Raw genomic sequence first — 19,490 nt, 5'->3', positions numbered from 1 at the left:
GCGGGGCCGGCGGGGGCGGGGGCGGCGGCGGGGGCGGCGGGGCCGGCGGGGGCGCGCCGCTCTCCTGCTTCATCTGCGGCGGCGGCATCGGGCGCGGCAAGGAGCTGAAGCTGCAGGTGAAGCAGCCGGCGGCGGGCGCGGGGGCCGCGGCGCAGCCCTTCTTCCCGTTCCTGCAGCAGCAGGAGCCGGCGCCCGGCGCGCGCGAGCTGAGCCCGGCCGACGGCTGCGTGCTGGTGTGCGCCGTGTGCCGCTGCTTCCTGGGCGAGCAGTGGGCCGCGTTCGAGCGCGCCCGCACGCCGGTGGACAAGCGCATGTACTGGCTCAAGCGGCCGCACCAGTGCGACGCGGGCGCGGGCGCGGGCGCGGGCGCGGGCGGGCGGCGCGGGGCGGCCGGGGGCCCCCGCGAGTGGAACGTCGCCTACGCGCTGGGCGGCGCGGCCGACGAGGCGCGGGACTCGGAGCTGTCGGAGCTGTCGGACGCCGAGCCCCTCTCCGAGGGCGAGCCCGCCGCGCGCGACGCCGCCAGCCCCCGCCGGGACGGGGGTCCCCCGGGGCCCGGCGCTCGCGGGGGCCGCGGCCAGGAGTGGAGGCCGGCGCCGGGGCCGCCCCCGGGACCCCCCGCGGGCCCGGGCGGCGCGCGGGAGGACGCGGGCGCCGCCCCCGAAGCAGCGCGGGGACGCGGAGCCCCGGAGCGGGCCCCGGAGCGAGCCCCGGAGCGGGCCCCGGCGGCGGCGGAAGGCGGCCGGGCGGCCCTGGGCCCCCGAGGCCCGCGCCAGCGTCCTCAGGGGCGTCGCGGACCCGTGGCGAGGCGCCCCCGGCCAGCGGGCCCCCGCCGACGGCGCCCAGGGAGGCCCCCCCGGCAGGGCGCCCAAGGGCCCCGAGAGCAGGCCGGCTGCGGACGCCCGCGGGAGCTGCTGCATGTCGGAGGACAGCGACGTCAACATCACCAGCGAGGAGGAGGACCGCAAGGAGCAGCCGCTCCCGGGCCCCAGAGACCAGGAGAGCGGCGGCCGCGTCCCCTGGGGCTCGCTGGCGAGCCGGCCGGCGCCCCCGCCCCCGCCCCCGCCCCCGCCCCCCGAGGGCCTCTGCTGCTACATCTGCGGGTCGGCCCTGGCCCCGGCCTCGCAGCACCAGATCCACGTGCAGAAGCAGGAGAAGCTGGCCCAGGCCCCCTTCTTCCCCTTCCTGTGGCTGCACAGCCCCCCTCCGGGGGCCCAGCCCATCAGCGAGGGAGGCAGCACCCTGGTGTGCCCGTGCTGCTTCTCCTCCCTCATGCAGCAGTGGCAGAGCTTCGAGCTGGCCAACGTGCCCGTCCTGCAGCGCCTGTACGTCGTGCCTCTGAACAGCCACGCCCCCGGCATGGCCTCCAAGGGCCGGAGGCTCCCAAGGGAAGACGGCCCGCCTGCGGGGGCCCTGCCCGAGGCCTGCTACCTCTGCGGGGAGGACTGTACCCAGGACGCCCGGGCCGTGGCCTTCAGGATTCTCAACGGCAGCGCCCGGGGCTCCATGCACTTCCCCTTCCTCAGCCTCCTGCCCTGTCCCCCCAACGCGCGGGGCCCCAACAAGCGTTGCGAGGTCCGGAGCTGCCCCAAGTGCTTCAGCGTCCTGGAGGACGTCTGGGCCCTGTACCGGGCCTGCCAGAACGAGGAGCTTATCACCTCCGTGCAAGGCTTCCTGGGCAGGTACCACCAGGCCTTCTCCGCCTCGGAGCCCGCTCTCTGCGAGCCGCCTGCACCGGCCCGGGGCAGCCCGGCATCTGTCTGCTACATCTGTGGGGCCGAGCTGGGCCCTGGGAAGGAGTTCCAGCTCAACGTGAACCCCTCCAGCCGCCTGGGCGAGAAGGAGCCCTTCTTCCCGTTCCTCACCGTTTACCCGCCCGCCCCCCGTGCCAGGCCCGCCGACTCCACCGGCCTGGTGGCCACCTGTGTGCTCTGCTACCACGACCTGCTGGGCCAGTGGCTGCAGCACGAGGCCCGCAGCGCCCACCACACCGTCAGCGCCTGGTCTCGCCAGTACCAAGTGGAGACGTTCGTGTGCTTCTTTTGCCAGCAGGAGAAGAAGCGCTGTCTCGGACTCAAGGCCCTGCGGCTGGCGCGGCTGCCCTTGTTTCTCTATACCCTGCGAGCAAGCCACAGCCTGCTGGTGGACGATGGGCGGCAGCTGATCATCGGCGCCTGTGTGGAGTGTGGGACCCTGGTGTGTGCTGGCCCGGGGCTCGCCCGCCAGGGGTCCGTGGGTTGGAGCTCCCCAGTGGCAGCGGCGATGAAGGTAAGTGATGGTTTTCTCTTCAGCCTCCGGTGATTTGAGTAGGAGAGGAAGACATGTTACTTTCTGTTCCTCTGCTGGGGAAGTGTTTTTACGGGTTCCGCGTGGTCTGTTCCAGGAGGAGCTTCCCTCCTGGGGTCACCGGGCCGGCGGTGCCTGGGGAGGGCGCCCGAGGTGGGGGTGCTGACTGAGCTGGGAGGCATGTGGAGCTGGGGGCACCTGGAGCGGGCTTGTGGAAGAGCAGGGCACTGCTGAACGCATCGGGCTTGGGCCTGAACTTGAGTGTGTGTGCAGCGGAGTCCGTCAAACAGAGGAAGTTCGGGGCACGTCTGTCATCCGCCTGATAACATTGGTAATTAGTCCGGCCATGCAGGTCACTGGGAGGTCTGTGCGCTTACCCGGTTGGAAATGCAGCGGAGGTGGCAGTTCCTCTCCGTGCTGGCGCTGGCACCGCTTCGCTCCTGCAGTTTTCCCCCAAGTTCACACTTTTCCTCTGAGGCTCTCCGGTTGCTTCACAGCAGATGGAAACAGATTTTCAGACGTGGGGGTTTGGGACCCGGGGGACAGTGGCCTAAACAGACTTTCCCCCTGGTGGGAAGAGAGGCTTTCTTCTCTGCAAGTCAGCTGTGCAGGAGGGGGGCGGCAGAGGGGCGGGGGGTGTGTGTGGTGGCTGGCGTGTGCCCTGTTTATAAGGCGCCTGCCTTCACGCTGCCTGCCCGGGAGGAGCCAGACGGGCCTCAGTTAATTTTGGATTAGGCTTTGCAAGGGCCAGGACAGGACCTGCCTGCAGTGGGTCTGGGGAAATAGGTGTTTGTGAGTCGGGATCACCATGATGGCTCCGGGACGGGGTGGGGGTGGGGGGTCGTGAATCCTCATCGCCTGGAGGCCTAGGTTTATTATAATCAGATGCCTGTAGTGGGAGCCACCAGCGAGGGGCTCCCGCAGAGGGCCCCGTGGATGGGGAAGAGCGGCTCGGGCTTGTTCAGGAATGATTGTTGCATCCATTTGGAAGGATGGAATCCCCGTATGTGGAATTTCTGGCTTATGCGTTCACTCTCACGGGAAGGTTGCATCTGTAAAGTGGGCGCACTGTCCCGCTTCCCTCCAGTGCTTGTCCTATGCCTTCATGCTCTGCTCAGGCTTTCTTAATCTGCCAGTGTCCCTTTTGGACCATAGAGATGTAACTGGAGGCTTTGGTAGTGGTCCTCTTCTTCTAAATGGATGCACGTCTCACCCCCCCCCCCCCCCCCGTGGGTACTGGACTTCTCATTTGCAGCCTGTGGTAGTCCAGTCTGTGGGGTCTGCTGCTGGGAGTCTGAGGAAGTGCTGTTTCCAGAAGGGCCAGAAACCGGGTGGTGAGCCTGGCTTTGAGCCGGACAGACCTGGCTTCCAATCTTGCCCTGTCTCTTGCTAACCTGAGCAGCCAACGGGTAGTGTCTTACCCTCCCTGTGCCCGTTTCCTTGGCTGGGGAGCGGCAATACAGATCGCCTGCCTTGGAGGGCCAAGTATGTGAACAGACTGGGCATTTAGCTGCCCCCAGAAAGTCAAGTGCCTGGCACACAGTGGGACCCTCCCATCCACCTGATGTGTTGGGCAGATTTTTCTAGGATGCAGGTTGGTTTCTCTGCGAGGCTTTCCGTTTGCAGAATGGTTGTGGGTCTCAGGCTGGGTGATTGGTGCTGCATGGAGGAGTTAAAGCACTTCCTCTGAGGTTTGTCGGAGTGCTCTCTGCAGAACATCCACTCCGTGCTGAGTGTTCCCGAGTTGATTTGCTCACTCATCGGGAGTTGATGAGATGCCAAGTGTGGGCCTCACCGGTAGGAGCTTGAGGAAGCAGTCCCGCTGGGGAGGTGGCAGCGGAGGGTAGCCTGGTGGGGATGAAAACGCAAGCTAGTGTCTGCCCAGAAGGGGTCAGCATGAGTTTGGGAAGGCTTACCGGCTTCTTACTTTTGCAGCATTTCTAAAGCAAGTTATTTCATTTGGTTCTATGAGGCGTCATTAGTCTCATTTTACGTATGAAGTGAATTGAGACTCAGAGAAGTCAGGTGGCATTGGTGCCTGTCACACAGCCAGTAGAAGTGGCTGAGGTGGGTCTTCAACCCAGGTCTTCCCACCCTGAGCCCCCGCTCCATCCACCACCTGGCAGAGGTGTAGCCTTGAGAGATGAGTGGGATGCGGTGGAGGGGGGCCCTCCAGGGTGGGGTACAGTAGAAGAGCCATGGAGGCTGGAGGAGCCTGGAGGGCCCCTGGGGGAGAAGGGGGAATGAGGTTGCAGTGAACTGGAGGCCTTGGAGTCAGGCTCGGGAGGTGGTTTTGGAGTCAAAGGCACAGGGGAGAGATAAAAAGTCCTTGAAAGAAGGCTCAGAATGCGAGGGGAAGAGATCCACCCTGGGTTGGGTGGTGGCAGCAATCCAGGTGGGTGGTGAGGCCATCGGCCTGGGGGTGGGGAGGGGGAGGGCAGCAGAGCGGCTCCCAGGCTCCAGCAGCCAGAGGGAGGGAGAAGCATCCACTCCTGCCCTAGGAGAGCCTGACTGATGAGCAGTAGAAAGCCGGAAATGCAGCCTCCTGCCCTTCCTTCCTCCCTCCCATTCATTTAACAAATGTTTATGGAGCGCCTACTCTGAGCCAGGCACTGTTCCAGAGGCTGGGGATCTGGTGGCAAGTGCAGCGCCTTCCGTGTCAGAGGGAAGGGCCTGGCCTCCGCAGAGAGTACAGCTCCCCGCAGAGCTGTGAACAGAGCGGGACGGGGCTGCTTCCCCTGGTGCCAGGGTGGGCGCAGGGGGCGAGCCCTGGCATCGGGCAGCCGGAAACCAAGTGGGCGCTCCCTGCGGGAGCCCCAGGATCTGCTCACGCCCGGCTCCCGAGTCCTGTCTGTCTCTGATGTGTGGTTTGCGAATTTGGGGGGTAGTGGCCAGGGGCATTGGAAGGTAGCCACCGGGAAACCACTGAGCCGGAACGGCATGTTCCGGAACCTCATCCATCGTGCCTCCCATGATGCCTCAGTTGGTCCCTGGTAAATGCTCATTCATTAGTGAATCAGCTTTAAATGCTATGAAAGAACACAGAGAAAGAAAGAGGAAGGAAGAAAGGTGTCAGTGACGCCCTCTGTTTGGATCGTGTTTGTGGCTTTTCTGTCCAGCCGGACCCTTGCCTGCTGGAGGGTGCCCTGTCCTGGGTCCCTGGTCTCCGAGCTGGCCTCTTGCACAGGGCTGCATTGGGGCCAGAGGGGGCAGGCTGCAGCCCACCTTCTTGGGGCCCGGCACCCCTTTCCTGAGGAGGAGTGCCAGCACACGGGACTCTCTGTGCAGCCATGGGTGAGACTCTGGGTTGGCCTTGGCTCGGACCTGGTTTGGGTCCTCATTGTGCTGAGAGCTGACCTTGGGTCAGACTTAACCCTCCCCACTGCACCTGAGAAGTGGAGACCATCTTTCCTCTGGAAGGTTTGCGATGGGAATGGCTGATGCGCAGTAGGCACGAGGTCCATCCCTTCCTCTCTCCCTGTGGTGCTGGTAACTCGGGGTTGGGTCTCTTGTTGGAGCTCACAGGCTGTGCTGCTGAAGCCTCTGCTCCCCACCTTTCTGCTGGCGGGTGGGGATGGGCTGTCCCTCCCTTCGGGGCTTGGGGGCACAGCTGGCCAGGCTGCCGGAGGTGGCATCTGGGGACATGATAACGATGATGATGGGCTTTACAGAATGTTCTCTGCGTTCTAGGCTGTGCCTAGAGGTGCTTCCCTTATATTCACCCTTACTGGATCCTCACGGCAGCCTTGGCCAGGGAGGTGGCACCGTCTCCATTTCTTAGAGGAAAAAGCAAGTCCAGAGAGGGCAAGTGATTTGCCCAAGGTTGCTCAGTTGGTCACAGCAGGACCAACATAGGACCTAGGGGTCCGGCTCTCGTGTCTGTGTACCACCCTCTACTCTCTCTTGCCTTTCTGTGCCATCTGGGGGCTCCAGCTATTACCCCTGCATATGCCTTCCCCACTCTTGGAGCAGCCGAGGGGCAGGAGTTAGTTTGCAAGGGCCAGAGGCCCTGTAACCCGCCCCCCACTCAGCCCCCACCGGCTGGCTCTGCTGTCCCGGCCCTGGCTCCCCTTTCCAGGGGGAGCCTGCTGATAATTGGCATCCCGTGTCCTTGCTCCCCATGGCATCACGCTGGTGAGGAGCGTTCAGCTGGGCCCTCCCGCTGCTGGTCGTCCCGATGGGTCTGCTGCGTGATCGATTGGCTTTCCTCGCTCGCCACTTGGCGGGCAGGCTGTCCCGGCCCCTTCCCGCGATCGGTCGGGGAGCGTTCTGGGTAATGGAGCGTGCAGCTGTTTACCTAACCGCACCCTGGCCCCTCGCTGCGGGGACACCCGGCCCGGCCCCTGGAGCGTGGCCTCCGAGCCCTGACAGGTGTTGCTGCTGAGGCGCCTTTCTTTTCTCCACGCTGACATCTGAGGCCTGCAGAGAGCGTCTGTCATCACTCGCCTGTCAGGCCGGCCCGCACATCTGTTTCCCGTGTTTCCCGGCTCTCCGCGCCCACGCGGCTCCCTGCTCTTCAGGGAGGGCCTGGCAGCCCTCCTCCCTGGGTCCAGGCTCTCGGGACACCTGAGCGAGGCAAGTGGATGGGGGGAGCCTTCCGGAAGGTGCCGGAGGGGGCCGCCTAGCTGGGCCGACATGGGCACCCTCTCCCTGACAGGACTGGGAAGTGGCTGGGCTTTGGGCCTTTCTCCTGCTCCGGCCACCTCCTCCGAGGGGAGAGCTGGACTCATTCTTGGCAGGTTGGGAGCCATCTGCTCAGGGGAATAAACTCTCCAGACACGCCTTGTCCTAAACCTGGAGGCGATGGGGGACACCTGGGAAAGAGGAAGTGTAGGCAGAAGGCCCCCCAAACTCAGCCTTCCCTGGAAGCAGGGAGGCGCAGGGACAGGGCGGCTGAGTAGCCATCTCTGGTGGAGTCCAGAATCTTCAGAGCTTTCTGGCCCCTTCTCTTAGATCTGCTTAGAGCTCTCTGGAACTTACTATTGATAGCGTCAGAAATATCTCATGGATCATTTTTTTGGGGCAACACTGTACCCAGAAGACCAGCAAGCCCACGGCCTAATGCCACTCATGCTGGTTTATTTTTTCAATAATACGAGCTAATTAGAATTATAGTTTTTTTAAATTATTTATTTATTTACTCATGAGAGACAGAGAGAGAGAGAGAGGCAGAGACACAGGCAGAGGGAGAAGCAGGCTCCATGCAGGGGAGAAAGAAAGAAACTCTGGCACTCTTATGGATCCTGTGATGGGTACACAGCTGTAGTTCTGACTCTTGTCCCTGCTCACATGTCCACCCTTGTCCGGGGCTGCCCTGGGGAAGCACACCTGGAGAACCACACATCCTACCCATTGGACCAACAAATGTTTCTGTGCCTATGGGGCACCGGGTGCTCTGAGGATGTGGTGTGAAATCAGGCAAGCCCTGCCCTCGGGTGCTCGAGCAGTTTGGGAGGTGCTGGTGAAAGGCTCTGGTCGTGGTTGTGCAGTTTAATCAGTTCTATGCTGGGGTCTGCTGGGAGCTCCCAGGAGGGTGGGAAACTGGTGTGTTCTGGGAAGGCTTCCTGGAGGAGGTGATCTCTCAGCTGAGCCCTGAAGGCTGTAAAGGCCTCGGCCAGGTCTGTGTAGGATTCACGTGCTCCTGGTGGGAAGCATATGTGCAGAGGCCTAGATGTGGGGAGTGGGGTTTGCTGGAGAACCTTAAATAGGTTTTTGAAGTGGGAGGAGGTGATGCTGTGGGAGTGGTTGGCAGTGTCTGGATGTGGGTTTTTTTTTTTTTTTTAAAGATTTATTTATTTATTCGAGAGAGGCAGAGACATAGGCAGAGGAAGAAGCAGGCTCCATGCAGGGAGCCCGATATGGGACTTGATCCTGGATGATCCCAGGATCACGATCTGAGCCAAAGGCAGCCGCCCAACTGCTGAGCCACCCTAGATGTGGGTTTGAATCAATTTGAATTTTATAATACTGGTGATTGGGCCCTACCCCAACCTATTAAATCGGAATTTCTGAGGGGTGACCCTGGTGGCCCTGGTATTTTAAAGCTTCCAGAAGAATCCAGCACTGGAGTAAGAATTGGTGATGGAAGGCATTGGAACGTAGCCTAGGAGTTTGGGATTTTTATCTGGAAAACTGTGGTGGTCACTAGAAGGATTCTATTCATTTGTTCCATCTGTCTTTACAAAGCAGCGACTATGTCCCAGGCACCGTTCTGGGCTTCAAGGTTTCTCTGTGAGTAAACTAGATGGGGCGTAGGGAGGGGTCAAGTCAGCGGTCAGAGGAGTGGCCGGGGAGCAGTGAGCAGGCTGGGGCCGTCGCCTGAGCACCAAGGGTGGATGGTCTGGTCAGGGGCCTGAGGTGGGACCTCGGGACAGCTGACAGTGAGGAAGCCGGGGTGCCAGAGGGCCCGGGGCAGGGGGGTGTTCGGAGCTGGTCAGGCAGGCCCTCTCTTGCACTGACTTTGGACAGACACTGGTTTTGTTTGCTCTGTTTTTCAATTGAGATATAATTCACACACCATAAAATTCACCCTTTTAGTCTACAATTGAGCGAGTTCATTCACATTTACAGAGCCGTGCAACCAGCAGCACTGTCTACTCCAGAGCCTTTCCTTCACCTCTGAGAGAAGCAGCCCCTCCCCAGCCCCCCAGCCCCTCAGTCCCAGCAAGCACGAATTTCCTCTCTGCCCCTGTGGATTTACCTAGGTGACATTTCATACAGCCCACAGCCTCTTGTGCCTGGCTTCTTTCCCCATGCATGTTTCCGGGGTCTGCCCCTCACCCCTGTGTAGTGCTGAATAGCATCCCAGCGCGTGGAGAGAGCGTGTTTTGTTTCTCCGCGCCTCCGTTGATGGACGTTTGGGTTGCATCCACCTTGGCCCTCGTGGATGATGCTGCTGGGAACACTTGCAGCCAGATTTTCTTGCAGACACGTTTTCGTATTTCTCCTGGGTAGACGCCCCAGAGCGGAATTGCTGGGTCACCTGATCACCCAGTGTTTAACCCTTTGAGTCCTGCTTTCCCGCTGGGGGTTCTAACGACACAGTGGGACTTGGGTTGTTATGTCAGCTCACCAACCTAAGCCAAACCTCCCATTCTAGGTCCCCAGACATCGAATGGGTGTTGGAAGATGGGAGTTGGTCTTCTCTCTGGGATAAGGGGAGCTGTGTGAAGGATTGGGATGGGTTACACACTTGCTTTTGGGGCTTTTGACTTGCTCCACCTCTAGCCTCAGAAACCAAAAGCCCTGGATTCTGGTGCCAGCACTCACCATGGCTTTGGGCAAGACTCTCCCCCTGCCTGCATTTCGGTTTTCCATCTGTAAAATGGGTGCAGATGCTGAACTAGTAGCCGAGCCCCTCAGTTCCTGCACAGCTGCCAACCTGTAGCTGTTTCATCTTCCTGGCCCCGTGGGCGGGGTTGAGGGGGTACATGGGGAAGACCCCGGTCAGTGAGGTCTGGCTTGGCTCTGAGTCCAGTGGCTCTGAGGTTCCCCGCCCCAGCACCAGCCACCCCAACCACGGGCTGTCACTGTCCGCTGCCAGCCTGTTTGCTGTGGAACCCTGTGTGAAAACCCTTGCTGGACTGGGTTTCCTTCAAGAGATGCCAGCAACCTCAAGTGAATGACACGAAGGTCATGGTCAGTATTTGGCTCTTGTGAGCCGGGGCAGGCATGCTGGGACCCTGGGCAGGAGCAGCCACCTCTGGGGACCACCGTTTCCACCTGGCGGCTGTTGGGTGAGAGTGAAGAGGGGAGAGGAAGCAGCGAGTCCATGGAAGACCCCTCAAAGGTTAGGGCTCACTGAGGCCATGTCTTCTCACTAGTTAGTATCTCCTGTAGGGCAGAGCTGGTGACGGGGAAGGGCATGGAAGTTCTGACCACCGACCTGGTCCTGATGAAGACACAGGGAGGTGTAGGGAGATGATGATGATGACACTGATGGTCGCGCAGCAGCACATTGATGGCACTTGCTCTGTGCCAGCCGCCGCCCTGTTGTGCCTCATGTAACCCTCCACCCATCTTATGAGGTAGGTTTTCCAATGTTATTAATGAGGAAATTGAGGCACAGAGAGGGGAAGTCACTTGCCCAAAGTCATGCAGCTAGGAAGTATGGAGCTGAGATTTGAACTGGGCCATCTGGCTCCAGCGTCCAGACGCTTAACTGGTGTGCCCCACTCCCCCAGGATGCCGCCACATGGGGGATAACAGTTGGTGGATATGGTGTGTGGTTTGGTGCAAGGACAGCTGAGGGCCCAGTGAGGACCTGGCCGGGGGGGAGGAATGGGAGTCAGGGAAGGCTGCCTGGAGGAGGGGTCAATGATGTGGGTTCTACAAATGGGCAGGATTTAAATAAATGGTGACTCTAGGGAAATCTTCACTTTTGGGGATTTATATGGCAGTAATGTCATTTTTAAAATGTCCATATTTTATTCTCCTAATGTATTATTTGGATGTTGCCCGTCAATTGATTATACTCTAGGAATCACCTTAATGCTTTACAGGTATTTTCAGATGGTTTTATATTTTACATTAAGGATTTTATGTGCTTCATGTTGGAAAACTTGGAGCAGATGGAAGGTGGCCATGTGTTGAGTTCAGTTCACCTCTGCCTTGTGGGTCCTACCGACCCTCTGGGCTCCATTTCCTGCAGCCGCCCACTGATAGGCCATCAGCCCAGGACCCCAGCAGGTCCTGTCACTGGCTCCACTCTGCCACCAGCTCACTGGGTGACCTTGGCTAAGATGCCAGCCTCCCCACCAGGCTGCCTGTCCTTCCCCTGACCGGGGAGGTGGCATGAGTCCTCTTTCTCAGATGACGAGGCTGAGCCTCATAAATCTGGGAGCTGGGGATTGCATCACTAACAGTAAATGGCAGAGCTGGGCCACCAGTGAGACCAGGGTGGTCTAGCTCCAGGGCCTGGGTCTTTCCCCCTGCCGGGTTAAGTAGCACTTCCTGGAGATGGTGTGGGGTTGGCAGGGACCTGGCCTGTGTCTGGCCCCACCCTGCTTTAGCCACACAAGGAGGCTGCAGTTGGACTCTGCGACCAGCTTCCAGAATGGGGCTCAGACAAGGAGGGTCAGGGCAATGACACACCGCAACAGCGTTTTATAGGCCGTCCCAGACCCGTAAACCTCGTCTCCCCGCTTCCAGGCGAGAGGGTTCACAGATGGGGATTAAGAGGCTTGTGTGGGTTCTGATGGGCCAGTGACACAGGCAGGTGGGAGGCCGGCGTGGGCCTTCCACACTCCCGGGCATAGCAGGGCCAGAAGGTATAGGGGGGTCCCAGTGACCACGGCCCAGAGGCCACTCTGAGACGAGGGAGGCTGGGAGGAGCCTTCCTTCATCTGAGGCTTGGACAGGCTGAGGGCCCGGCTTGCCCTTGGCTGCAGCACCAGCTCCTTTAATCTGATTCCTTTGAGCAGATCGATTTCTCCAGGCTTGTCATCTTCCCTTCCAGAGGGAGGGGGTCCTGTGCTGTTCTTACCTCTGTGCAATTATGCGACATCCTGGGCCGTTGGCCGACGAAGGCCTGGAGCGTGCAGAGGAAGGCCTGGAGCGTGCAGAGCGCTCTTTTCACAGGGTTGCTTGCACCAAGCACCAAGGGACTTGCCAGCCTGGTCTGGGGGCCCCTGGGAGGGACAGGGTGAAGTGGGCTGGACGTCCCTGGGCCACCAGCCCAGCAGGAAGCAGCCCAGCCTGTTCCTTGGGTCCATTACCTGAGTCTTGTTGTGGAGCAGAGGGGCTGCCTTTCTGATGCACGATCCCCTCCCGTGTTTGCCAGAGGACCTGTATGTCCCCAGCCTGGCACGAAAGATGGCTCCTGGCCTCAGTGCCCTCAGCCCTGGTGTGCAGAGAAACCAGGCCCGGGGCTGGGGTGGCAGTGTCAGAGGCCTCTCCCCCCACCTTCTTGTGCTGTGTGTGAACAGGAGGCTTGTTTGGTGGCCTGACCTTCCTGCTTCCCCTCACCCCACACCTTCCTCCTCTTCTTGAAGTTGCAAGAGCTCTTCTTGCCTTTGCAAAAATGGATAGGGCAGTAGTGGGCCTGGTTTTGTGATCTCCCATGCTATGTGATTGCCAGTTCCTTCCCATTGACGGCCAGACCCTGGCCCTTGCTTGCCGGTTACCCATCACTTGCCAAGTGACTGGGACGAGCAGGACCTTTCTCTGCGGGCTAAGGACTGGCTTCAGGGCAGGTCCTGAGGACTGGCGGGTGGAGGAGATGGGCTTCTCTGAAGGCCAGCTGAATCAGAAGGCCAGCAGGTCGCTAGGGGTGGCTGTGGGAGGGGGGGCGTTGCTTCTTCCTCTAACATCCCCTGGTCCCCTCCAGATGCACCCACATCGCCCCAACACCCACACACTCACCTTCTCTCATGTGCATTCCCAAACCCTCTTGCTAACATCCTGTCCCCTTACCGCACGCACATGCACACATTAGCCCTGGCTCTCTCACGTGTGTGTGCACATGCTCACAGCTGTGTACACACATGCTCCCCCAGACCCTCTGAGGGAGGGGTGTTAGTATCCAGTACGGCTTGGATTTGTCTCTTTCTCCCTTTAATTTTGTCAATTTTTGTTCCTTTATGAATTTTGGGGCTCCAGCACATTTACGATCACTTTGTCTTTCTGACAGATCGGCCCTATCGTCGCAGTGATATACCTCCCTCCTCCAGCAGTATCTCAAAGTCGGTCTCATCCAGACTATCCCCATCTGAAAACCAAGGCCCCAGAGGCCCAAAGAAGGGAAGTGACTTGCCCAGAGCCACATGGCTGGCAGTGTCAGGGGCAGGATTCATGCTTGGCCAGAGGTTTCTCCACCCCAGCAGCTGCTCTGGGGCAGTGGGTCTGAGAGCAGCCCCTTCCTGGTGACTTTCTGGGTGCCTGCATTTTGATGTCATAATTGTCAGGCGGCCAGAGCTGTGTCCCCGCCCGCCCTCAGCAGAGGACCCCCCAGGAGCCCAGCATCTGGCCTGCAGCCTGCGGGAGCTCAGCTGAGCATGCTTGGAACACACTCTGGAAACTTCTCACCAAACTCTGCTCTGGAGTTCCTAACCCTCCCCACCCCGTTTGGTGAGATTGTTCCGAGCACGTTGGGCGGACCTTCTCAGCACTCATATGTAGAAAGCATTTCTCTGGGTGGCAGGAGAAGTGTCCCCCCTCACTGGCTTCCCTGAACCATGTGGGTCTTTTGGAACTTGTGCCAAATCCACCTCCTGGTGGCTTCACCCCAGCCAGGCCCACAGTCTGGAACTCCTTGGGGGGCTCTGCACTGGTGGCCTGCCAGCTCTCTGGTTCCAGGGGAGAGTGGCCTCTGCCTTTCTGGGGCATTCTGGGAAACTCTGGGGCCCTGCAGGGAGCCTCAGGGGACGTTGCCTAGGAGATGTGTATATGTGGGCTTGACACAGAAGGGGGCACCTTTGCTGTGAACTGTTTATCAGAGGGTACCAGCAAGGATGGAGGGATCGGTCTGTCCAGCAGAGTTTCACTGAGCCCTGAGCCCCTGCTACGGGCTAGATGCTACAGAATGAGAGAAGCAGGACACACGGGCTGAAGGACCATGATTGGGGCAGCCAGAGGGTGCGAATGCTGTGACTTACTCCTCTGAGATGCCATCCATCGTGAACACATTATTGTTTTACTTATCACTGTGCCAGAAAGAATGCTGCCCCTGAGGCCGACGCTCCACCCACTGTAAGCTTCCTCCTGATTGCAGAGAGGTTACAGTGAGAAACAGAGTCTGGGCCTTCAGGGGAGTGAGATGCTGGGACGTGCGTATGATGATGATGATGATCAGAAGTAGTAGTGACAGCTGCCACGTATTAGATGCTGATGAGACAGTATCTTACTGACCCTGTGCATGGGACTCTAACAGGGGAGTGAGGGAAGTTGGCACTCCTCTATCCTGCTGGGCCCCGTTGGGGGTCCCACTCAGTCAGGACCCAGGCCCTCATTGGGTTCCATGCAACGACACAGCCACACTCGGGGCCAGCCGTTAGGGAGTCATGTCCCTTGAGATAGATGCCTCTCGCCTCTGTCACCTCCAGGTCCAGTGCTGGTAGCAGGGAGCAGTCTCGCTGACAGGCTGGCTCTGTGGCATCCAGGTGCCCAGGGCTCCGGGGCGTCACAGAATCCCTCGTGATTCTGGCTGCGGTGGCACCAGGGCCCTAATCAAGCAGAACACGGCGTCAGCAGAAGCTGGCAGCTGCATGGCTCAGGGGCCCTGGCTGGTGGCGGGAGGGGGCAGGAGCGGGGCTAGGCTGTGCCCCTCTGCCTCCCCACCGCCCTGCAGACCTGGGAACCTTTCTGCTCGGGGGAGAGAGAGAGACAAGGACAGGAGACACTTGCCTCCCAGATTTTTCCCCTTCTGAAGGGCTTCTCCGCTCTGACTCATCTGCCCTTCCCGGCCATCCATACGAAAGGGGTGATGTAAGTACTGCGTCACCCCTCTGGTACCGATGGGGAAACTGAGGCTGCAGGTGGGGTCATGCTGGTCTGTTCCCGGTAGGTGGGTGGTGCAGTTTGGCTAGGTGCTCTGAAGTCACACCACCCCCACCCCTGCCCACCATGTGGTCCCTCTCTGAGCCTCAGGCCCCTCACCCATACATAAGGACAGTCTTAGGCCCTTCCTCATAGGGACATAAGCAGGCAGAGTCCCTAGTGGAGGGCCTGGCAAGCAGTCAAGACTCCAGAAGTGGTGACTAGCTACTGGGAGCAGAGGAAGCAGGAGAGGGAGGGATCTGAGGCCCCGCTGACAGCCCTGGCCTCAAGGGCCCATGGAATGAACATGCCCTGTGCCCCTTGCCCTCGGAAAGCCCCACCCCTGGGGCCATGCATATCCTGCAGCAGGAACTCCTGATTAATCTCCCATGAACCTTGGCGCTGGCTGTGGAGAATCCAGGCCCTGTTCAGGATGACCATCGCCACCATGCTGTGGCCTCTTGTCTAAGAGGAGGGAGGGTGGGGGATGGGAGACCTGGAAGTAGAGCCTGGAGCACCTGGGATCTGAGCTCCCTTCACTCCTCCCTGGGATCCCACTGCTCCTCCTCCGAGAGATGAAGGGGACATGTAGACGGATGGTGGATGGTCCTTTCTGGACTCCTGGACCCGAGAACACCCACGTTGGCATTTGGTGGCAGTCAGCAGGTACATGCCACCTGACTACCTGTCTGTCTGTGCATAGGGCCTGTGTCCTCAGCTGTATACAGGAATTATGGTAGTGTATGTGTCACAGGGCTCAGTACGTAGTACATACTCAATAAATGTTGGCTCTTAACTATTTTTATCATTTGTCATTCAGTTTCTCCCCCAGTCCTCTGCATTCCAGAGAGCTGAGCTGTGGACCTCAAACACGCAGGGGTCTGGACTCTGTTAGTGGAATGAGGTGAGCTGGGAGGGGCCACGTGGGGGGTCAGGCCCCAGGAAGAGGGACACTCCAGAGTTGAGGCAGAAGAATTTACAAAGACCCTCCATTCTCACATGCACGTCTTAACCCTCAAATCTCTGTGCAAAATCTGATGCATGCATTCATTTTTCGAGGCAGAGGATCAGTAACTCATCAGACTCTGACCAGGTTACGTGGTTCCCAAAAGGTAAAGAGCCACTGTTACAGGTGCACTGACCTGTATACACGCTTGAAAGCACCATGTACATGAGCTGGCTCTTCGTTATTCCTTGAGATCACCCCACTTGTTCCCACCATCATGTCTTGACATCCTGAGCAGCACCATGGCTGGCAGAAGCAGCGTTGGCAAGATCAAAGTGTTAGAGAAGACAGGAGCTGGGGGAGTGGGAAGGACAACGAAGATAGCGTTATGTATACGTCCCTGAAAGCCGCTGTAAATAGAAGTTCTAGGAGACATCTCTGCCAAACCAAACCAGCTTTGCCCACATTTAAAAACCAGCTCTAGTTGAGAACCTTTTCCTAAATTATGTTCTTCAGTGGGTAAGAGCCTTGGTCACCATCTTGGTGTGCTGAGAGAGAATTCTCCCGTGAGCTTTATTTCTTCCTGACATTGTTCTGGTAATTAATGTTTTTCGAGGAGGAACTTATCCGTTTTATCCAGGTAGTTGAGTTAATTGGCATCTCTGCTGTGTAATATTCCCTTAGTGTTTTTCTAATGTCTGTAAGTTCTGTAGTGATGTCCCCTCTTTCTTTGGTGATACGGGTAGTGGGTACCTTCTCTCTTTCTTCTTGATCCATCTGGCTAGAGGTTTATCAATTGGCTTGATCTCCTAAAAGGTTTATGTTTAAGAGACTGTGCCTTTTTAAAGTTTTTTAACCAGCCCATTTGGCCTTGAAATGTAAGGTCTTTTGTGCTTTGCAGCCTCTCCTGCTCTATTTTTGCAAGTCTAGATGAAATGTTCATGAGACCACTAGGCTTTTTCCAGATTATTAGTGCTTACGGGAACATTTTGCACGCCCGATCTCCTCTCTCTGTGTTGAGTCAGTGGAAGTGAGAGTGATTTCTGTCTATCATCCTGCCCTTGTGACCTCCGTGGTAGTCAAAGTGGTGTGTCCTTTTGCCTGAGGACACTTTATCCAGCCTTGCATAAGTAAGAAAGATACTAGACATAAATGATTGTTAATGCAGGAGAGAAAACTGCCTTATCTTAGAGCCACAGATTGTGAAGGGTTGCCAGCTCTGTCTTCTGTGTTAATGGCTCTCTTATTTGGAACATAGGCACCTAATAACATCTATGTTTCATTTTTTACTATACAAAGTATTCACTGTTAAAAAGATTTGTGTCCTCCCATGTTATAAAGTATATTTTATCTGTCACGCAGATAAAATTTGCTACAAAGTATACTTAATCGTAACTGTGATTGAAACCTCCATTTCTTTTGTCTTTGCATTTATGGCAAATCTCAGACTGCCTCTTCAGAATCCTAGAACTGGGAGGAGGCTTAGTGATTCTGGAGTGCAACAGCCTCACTTTGTCAAAGACTCCAAGGCGGAGGCATGGGGGGAGGGGGTAGGAACCGGCCCGTGAACATGGGGCCTGTCAGAGGCTGAGGCAGGTTACTGGCGCCCTAGAACATCTCCACTGCATCAGCCAAGGCTCTCCCCTGGCGACGGTTATCTTGCTATGTTTGCATTTGTCATTTGAGGGGCCATGGGATCCCCAGCCCTGGGTACAAAGGAGAGACACCTGGAGGTGTGGCCAGATGGCGAACAGCATGCTTCTACGAACCTCTCGTCACTCCATCTCTGGGGTCACCTTGTGTCCCCTCAGAGCCATGGGAGGTGTTTTCTTTAGGCATTGCATTCTATTTGTGTATTTATTTTTAAGAGGAGGAGAGGGAGAGAGAATTTTAAGTAGACTGCATGCCCAGTGCAGAGCCTGATGTGGGGCTCGATCTCACAGCCCTGAGATCATGACCTGAACTGAAATTAAGAGTTGGATGCTTAATCAACTGAGCCACCCAGGCACCCCTGCCCTTTGTTGTTGTTGTTGTTGTTTTTAATTTCAATATTTATTTATTCGTGAGAGACACAGAGAGAGAGGTAGAACACATAGGCAGAGGCAGAGCAGGCTCCTCACAGGAAGCCCGATGTAGGACTCAATCCCCAGACTGGGATCATACCCTGAGCTGAAGGCAGACACTCCACCACTGAGCCACCCAGGTGTTCCCCTGCCCTTTATTTTTAAAAGAATTTAACAGCAGTTTTATTGAGATATGATTTTCATACTATAAAATTTACCCTTTTAAAGCATGTGATCCAGCGGTTTTATTGTACTCACAGCATTGGGCAACCATCACCACTGCCTAATTGTAGAACATTTTTCATCACCCTCGAAAGACAACCCCCATACTCCCTTCCTCCAGGTCCCTGGCAACCACCACCCCCTCTCTCTCTGGATGTGCCTGTTTTGGGCACTTTATGTGGATGGCACCATACAACATGTGGCCCTTTGTGTCTGGCCTCTTTAGCTTAGCAAAGTGTTGTCAGGGTCCCTCCCTGGTGTAACAGGTGTCGGCACCTCAAGCCCTGGTACCGCTGAGTGATACTCCAGCATGTGGCTGTGCTGCATCTCTGGTCCACTCATCTATCGGGGGCGTTTAGAGGATCTCTGCCTTTTGGCTTTGGTGATTGATGCAGCTGTGAACATTCACATCCGGGTTTTCATGTGAATGTATTTTTTTTTCCCTTGGGTGTATACCTAGGAGTGGAATTGCCAAGTCTGATCATAACTCTGTTTAACCATCTAGGGAACTGCCAGGCTCTTCTGAGGGGCTGCAAAGGTTCTGCTTCCCACCAACAATGTGCGGGGTCCTTACGTATGACTTGCTTTTAAATGAGGAGTGGGGTAAGTGGGCAGCTTGTACTTACTTATATACCAGTACACATTCAATAAATATGAAAATTCCTTTCCATTCCTTTGCTTTCCTATCAAAAGAGGATTTTAATACCTTTTAAAAAAAATTTTAAGTAACAGGACAGATCCCAGCTCTAGCGCTTACTGTGTGGTCTTGAGCAAGTCACTTACCTTCTCTGTGCTTTACTTGCTTCATCTGTAAAACATTTGTGATTAGATCGGCCTCCAAGAGGGGGTTGGGTGGATTAAGGCGTGTGAAGCGCTCAGCGTTGTCTCTGGCAATAAGTGCCATTATTTTTACATGATGATTATGTCATGGCTGGAGGGGTTGTGGGACGTCTGTCCGCAGGGGAATCAAGAAGTTTTTGCCCAGCCCAGCCTCGGCTCAGAGGCAGCCACTGTCCCCACTGTCAGGATTGCCTCCTGGGCTCGGTTAGCACATTTCTTTCTACCAAGTTGAGCTGAACCACTACATACAGTGGTATGTCCTGCTCTTGCTCACTTAACGTCTTGATGTAAACGCTTCCCAAAGTTGTTATAAACATCATTTTAGTATCTGTGCGATAGATCCCAAGGGGAGGGGCCATGGCTTAGTGCCCCCCACCGCCTGGCCCCCAGCAATCGTCAGAGGGAGTGGAGCCCCTGGTGCTGCCGCCGTGACTATGGTCTGAGGGCCTGGAAGGACCTAGACCCTGAAGTTCCCAGAGCAGGTGGGTGTGGGTGGGAACATGCATGGGGAGGTGCCCAAGAAGAGGGGGGCAGTGGGGATCTAGGGCGGCATACCTGGCGGTCTCAGGCTTTGCCTGAAGCCTGACACGTTCTGTGCTGAAAACTCAGGCAGCAGAGCCAGAAAGGAAGTGATTAAAGGCCCCCGTGATTCAGTAACC

At 57.3% G+C, this 19,490-nt stretch overlaps 1 protein-coding gene across 5 annotated transcripts in view; it reads left to right on the top strand.

The window, feature by feature from the left end:
• The first annotated feature begins 689 nt into the window (after positions 1 to 689).
• Positions 690 to 19,490, top strand: part of GSE1 (Gse1 coiled-coil protein) — a 414,942-nt gene continuing 396,141 nt past the window's right edge. For 3 of the 5 annotated variants that reach the window (XM_041770339.1, XM_041770335.1, XM_041770336.1), the window contains exon 1: positions 690 to 2,268. In XM_041770339.1, coding sequence (XP_041626273.1) covers positions 919 to 2,268 — 1,350 coding nt within the window. In that variant the 5' untranslated portion in view covers positions 690 to 918. The remainder of the gene's footprint in view (positions 2,269 to 19,490) is intronic. The other 2 variants (XM_041770337.1, XM_041770334.1) reach the window with 1 other exon arrangement.

The sequence above is a fragment of the Vulpes lagopus genome, chromosome 10 (assembly GCF_018345385.1).
Source record: "Vulpes lagopus strain Blue_001 chromosome 10, ASM1834538v1, whole genome shotgun sequence".
Lineage (NCBI taxonomy): Eukaryota > Metazoa > Chordata > Mammalia > Carnivora > Canidae > Vulpes > Vulpes lagopus.
The sequence above is the reverse complement of the archived record's forward strand: the minus strand, read 5'-3'. Positions and strand labels throughout refer to the sequence as shown.